Source organism: Cicer arietinum, chromosome 4 (assembly GCF_000331145.2).
Source record: "Cicer arietinum cultivar CDC Frontier isolate Library 1 chromosome 4, Cicar.CDCFrontier_v2.0, whole genome shotgun sequence".
Lineage (NCBI taxonomy): Eukaryota > Viridiplantae > Streptophyta > Magnoliopsida > Fabales > Fabaceae > Cicer > Cicer arietinum.
In genome coordinates, this window is record NC_021163.2 from 55,100,630 (window position 1) to 55,106,529 (window position 5,900).

At 29.7% G+C, this 5,900-nt stretch overlaps 2 protein-coding genes across 2 annotated transcripts in view; both read right to left on the reverse strand.

The window, feature by feature from the left end:
• The window catches only part of LOC101509076 (probable RNA-dependent RNA polymerase 1), a 9,415-nt gene extending 7,182 nt beyond the window's left edge, over positions 1-2,233 (reverse strand). The window contains exon 1 of the mRNA XM_004498179.4: positions 2,077-2,233. The gene's annotated coding sequence lies outside the window, so the exon portion shown is untranslated. The remainder of the gene's footprint in view (positions 1-2,076) is intronic.
• A 2,420-nt stretch (positions 2,234-4,653) lies between these two features.
• Positions 4,654-5,900, reverse strand: part of LOC101509613 (transcription factor bHLH121-like) — a 2,871-nt gene continuing 1,624 nt past the window's right edge. Inside the window, exons 3-5 of the mRNA XM_027333191.2 lie at positions 5,793-5,900; positions 5,241-5,708; positions 4,654-5,161 (exon numbers count right to left, since the gene is read on the reverse strand). Of these exons, the coding sequence (XP_027188992.1) occupies positions 5,012-5,161; positions 5,241-5,708; positions 5,793-5,900 (726 nt within the window). The 3' untranslated portion in view covers positions 4,654-5,011. The remainder of the gene's footprint in view (positions 5,162-5,240; positions 5,709-5,792) is intronic.

Sequence of the window (5,900 nt, forward strand, 5' to 3'; positions counted from 1 at the left end):
TATATATATGGGGAGGGTAGAAACAGTTATAGAAAAAAAAATCAAATTTATCCGAGTAAAATACCTCTTCATACTAACTTTTTCTTAAAAAGATCATTTATCATAAAGGTAAAATATCTGAGACTAAGTGGACTGCATACACATCTTAACAAATTTGGGAACATATGATCTCACTATCTGACCTTGATTCTAGAACAGGTGCAGGTGTCAGTGAACCGCAGATCAAGACAAAAATATTCAAAAAGAGTGTATGTGAAACATAGAGTTGATACTTGTATGCCCATTTAATGATTCAGAAACATTTCTCAACTGATTTTTGAAGCTTTGTTTTATGTCGTTCCTAGATTATGATCATGAATAAATACATAACATATCAACTCTTCACAGCTCAACCCTATATATGGAAGTTCAAACTCCAAGTACCCGCTGCCATGTAAGGAAACTAATAGCATTTGATATAAGTTTGCATGCTGCGGAAGGAAACTAACCAAAACCAAAGCAAGCGCCTTTCAATGTTTTTGTATATTTGCACGTAACATTGGGATGAAGATTAGTTTGCCATAAAAAGTGTAGTTTTATGACCCAATACATTACACATCATTCCATTTTCTCACAGTAAATAACTTTCAAAAAAATGTATTCCATACCTATCAACAAGAGAAATTATTTTCAACATACATATAAAATATTCCTTAATCATTGCAAAAACAAATTTTCCAAGAGACGCAAGAGGGAGGACAATGTCAAGAATAAGTTCAAGCTTTAGACTGCATTGCCTTAAACTAGGAAGCACGGCATCATCAATACCGGTAATATTTTGCGAAAGTGAATTAATTGAATGTAATCAAGGTGTCGGTGTCGGACACCAGACACACCTTTGATCAAAGGTGTCAGTGCTCCAGAGGCCTTAAATGCCTTTGATGTAACGAGTATGATCACGAATTCAAGTAATTAGTTGGCATTACCTAACATATGACTGATTCATGAATTAAAATGTCTGATTCTATCTTAGAACTATCTTAAAATCCAATAGTAACAATATCAGCAACTTTTGTTGACTTGTTGCCAATAGAGGCAAAGGAGTAAAAAGAATTACATATAAAAAATATACAATTGAAGATAAATATAAATGAAAACCAAATCATTATTAAAATGATGGTATACACAACACAAACTTAACAACCTTAGCATTACCCCTCTGCTTGATACCTGCTACCTCATTACTCTAAATAAACAGTGTTGGCGCGTCAGTTTTAGTTCAAAATAAAATGTTTCTCCAATCAAAAAGAAGAAAAATAATGAAAAAAGGGGGTTAAATATTTCATCTAATTGTTTTAACAAGCTATGTAATTATACTTCACATAACCCATTGCTTTCATCCTTTTGGACAAAAAAAGCAGATTGAAAACAACATAGAAATCAGTCAATTTTTTCTACACAATATAGAGAAGAAGTGATCAATTTCAAATACAATTTTACACTTGGTTCTAATAAAGGTCCAAAGGCCGTGATCTTGATCGCGACATCTAAGTTTTTAATGTCTCCGCAGCTGTATTTAACCGCGATTCTCCGCAATATCTTAAAACCTTCATTTTGGTAATAAAGTGATCCAACTATTATAATTTTTAGATTTTGTAAATGTGTAACTTATGAAAAGAAAAAAATACACTCCAAATTTTACCCTCATATACCAAACAAACCCTACAAAGTAAAAAACTAACACCTTATCCAAAAATAACATGTTGAAACTCAGCAAAAGAAGCACATGACTACTAATTTAGGAACAATACCAGAGACATTAAAATAAAAAACAACAAACAAACAAAAGAGAATAAAGACACTTCATTCAAAATATATAAAAACACAACAACAACAACAAAAAAATTAAATGTGTGATCAAATTGTAAACTTGACAGATGAAAGACAAATAAATCAAATAATTTTTTCAATATAAGTTAATAAACACCTCAGTTTAATCATGAAACATTAACAATGAACAGTACATGAAAAAAAAAAAAAAAAAGCTTGATAATGGTGTTGAGTAAGTGATGAGTGATTACGATCACAGTGACAGACCTTGAGAAAGCGGAAAAACAGAGAAGAAAAGTGATAATCTGAAGAGAGAAAGAATGTGGTCAGTCCCAAGTAAACACTACCACTGTGACGTTCTCTTCTCTTCTCTCCTCTCAACTATTTGAAGTCAGTGAAATAAACTTATAAAATTCCAACACAATTAAATCAATCTCAACATTTCCTTTTATTTTTTTCAGTCATTTCATCTTCTGATAAACAAATACTTTATTCAAATTTGTTTATTTTTTAATATGATTTAATTTATATTATTAATTATTACAAATGTCAAATTATTATAAAGGTTTGACTTTTATTTTAATTATTTTTAAAGTATAAATGATTGATTATGATTTTTTATTGAATAAAATATTTTATACTAATAATATATTTTTTATTACTGTTAGAAACATTGTTTAAATTTTAAAAATCAACATGCATTTGCCTTATTGAGTTTATATAGATTATGATTCAACTGATAACCTGCAAAGATTTAAGATTAAATTATGCTGCACTAAAATATCTTATATTGAAATATATGTACTAAAATATCTTCTTTTTTTTTTGCATTTGCAGAAAAAATATATTTGGTGTAGGAGGAGGTCGCATTCTAAATATGCTATTATGTTTATGGTCTTTAAATTTTTTTTTACTTTAACATTTAATTTAATAAATTAAAAATATTTTAAAAAAGTAAAATACTATTAATATAAATAAATAAAATACGTTAAATTGAAGAAAAAAATGTGATTAAGTAGATGTGTCAAAACAAATAATGTATTATGTTATTTTAATAACTTACTCTTATTTTGTAGATAAATTTATATTATTTTAATTTTCTTCAATTTTGTAGATAAATTAACAATTTAATTCTATTTTGTTAACCATTTTGTTGTACTTTTTCTCCAAATCTAATAAATAAAAGTTAATAAAAATAATTATAATTAAAAAATAATAATAAATTATATTAATAATATCAAACAATTTGCTGAGCTTCAAATTATATAATAGATTTTTGAATAGTTTTTAAATATCAATATATGTTTGTGGTAGAATAATTTAGTGTGAAAAAACCATGATAAAATTTAGTGAAACTATTACTTTATTTTCAAGTGTGTTTAGTTACATATATTATCCCAATACAATTTTGAACATGAATTTCACAAAGCTACAAATATGAGCTTAAGATACTCGAGTCGTGGGCTCATTTCATCATAGTACTTTCCTTCCACCAATCCACGACAACTCCTTGTTGCATAAGCAGTATTTTTCTTTTTTGACCAAAAAAGACCATTATTTTTCTTTTGTATTATTAATCATTACTACTCTTGACTCGTAAACGATTATTCTTCTTAGAAATATTTATTGAACACAACCCCAATAAATATTATTTTAACGTACACACAAAAATATACCCATCATTTTATCATTTAAAAAAGTTGTATTATTTAATTATTTCTTTTATATTTTTTTATGAATGTATCTAGATATTATGTTCAAATTTTGTGACTATATCAAACTTTCTCTATTCATCAACTTTGCAATTAATAATAATATAAAAACTAATATTATAAATAGAGTTTCACTTAAATGACTTAAGATCGTTAAAGTCACAACATGTCTCCAGACCTCATGTGCAACAATTGTACTTGAAATCTATGATCATAAATGGTGTAGTATAGCTTTAAAAAATGATCAAGTTTTAGATCAAAATTCTGTTTATGAGACAAAAAATAAGGAGAAACAAAATGGAGAGACTGCTTTCGCGATTCAGCTAAAATAAAATGATCAAAACTGCAATTAAGTCTTTCAATTTTTATAGGGATGCTTTTAAATGGACCCCACATTCAAATGCCTTACTTCCTAAATTGGGAAGAATGAGATCTTAATTGATAAAATTACAAGATAACCGTTGCTTTGAATTTATATCACCTTTTTTCTCTCTTTTTTCTTCAATTAATTTGTTTTTCACCAATCACCTACAAAATAAGAAATTCTACTCTTGTTTCCATACTTTTTATCCACTTTCTTTATCATTCTTTGTTTTCACTTTCTTTTCTTTTACTTTCATTCTTCATCTAAACAAAGCATGGGGAATGGAAAAGATTAAAGAATAAAGAATAAAGGAGTTTCCCTTGGTTGGCACAACCACACAAAAGGTGAATGAAAGAGAGATGAAAGAACACATCAAAAATTACACAAGAGGGAAAGAACGCCTTGTGTTGGGCTACACAAAACTATTGCTTCCCACGAAATTGAGAAGAAAGTATAATAAAATTAAAGAAAAAATAGATGTTTTTTTATCCAAATAAAATTAGAGATTTATCAAAAGTTAGGCGAAAAAATGTGGCAGAGAGAGAGGGAAAGAAAGTATAAGGAAGAATCATATTGCACCAAGATAAATAACTAATTTAACACACAAAAAAGATAAAAAGAACAAGTTTGAAGCATTAGATTAAGTTAAAGAGCTAATGTAGTTTTGGCTGTAATAAATGACAAAAGTAGTAATCACAACAACAAGAAGCTTAGGTAGGAAAGAAACTCGGTCCAAGTCCTGGAAGATAATGAAAATAGGTAGAAAAATGACATCAACAATTCACATAGTATTGCATCAAGTAGCTTGATAGTTTACTGTAAGCACATGCTAATCTATATATACATTCTAACGCACTCAAATGGCTCAAAAATAGGTTATTATGTGTAATTTGTAACCTACAAATAAGGATTATGATGCTTTAGTAGTTAGGACTCAATACATACATTCTAGACAAAGCACCATTTCTTGATCATCAGCTCCCCTTTAAGTTGTAAGGGGAAGAATGTTCCATTGATCATTTTGTTTTAAAAATGATATATATAAATAAAAAAAAGCTGTATGTATGTGTAAATTAAATGACTTTAAACATATGGTGTAAAATGGTACAAGAATTGATATACAAGGTCAATCACTGGCCTTAGGGGTATCGCCGACGCTGTTGGAACTATCTTGAAGTCCCTGAGATGCAGAATACCGGCTTGAAGCACTCCCATCTATGATGATTCTATCGCTCATCACGGAATGCTTTCTCTTCCTTCCTCCAGATGAGCAATCCTACAGAAATTGAAATGAAGGTTTGTAAGTTTTAGCACTGAAACAAGTTTAAATTTTTAAGATGTTTATAATAATCTACCTGTTGTGTTGATGATCCCGGCATCTTAAGTTCAAGCTCTGTAGCCACATCAGGAGACACACTACATCTTTCTGCATCACTAGGTTTTCTATGACACGGTGACTTGCTTCGAGACTCTTTTCGACTAGACACATGAGATGTAGATGCGTATTGAGCTGATGGCATCTCAATTGGGGGGTTAGCGGGAGTCGAGAATGGAATATACATCGAGCACAGACTAGGAACATGACCAGGATTTTGGTTTCCAAAGAAAGGAAAAGGTTGCAAAGGTGGGTGCATGGAAACTGGACCGTGAGGAATAGGTATAGGAACTGGATATGGATAAGGGTTACTCATGACAATAGAATGGTCGATCGCAGTCCATGGTGGCATGACTCTGACTCTCTGCTGATATTGAGAATTAAGATTTTCTATGTCAGATTTTAAAGACGCCTTTTCTTCTCGGAGTTCATTCTTTTCTTGTATTAGCTGTGAATATAAAATCAACTTAATGAATGAGTAAAACAGAAGCTTAATCTTAAAGACAATTTAAACAAATAATAAGAACCTTACTTCGTGTGACTCTTCAGAAAGTGATTTATGCTCGGTTTTCAGTCTATCAACTTCAGCAGTTATGTCCTTTAGCACTTGGATTGTCTCTGTAAGGATGGTTGCCTTGTC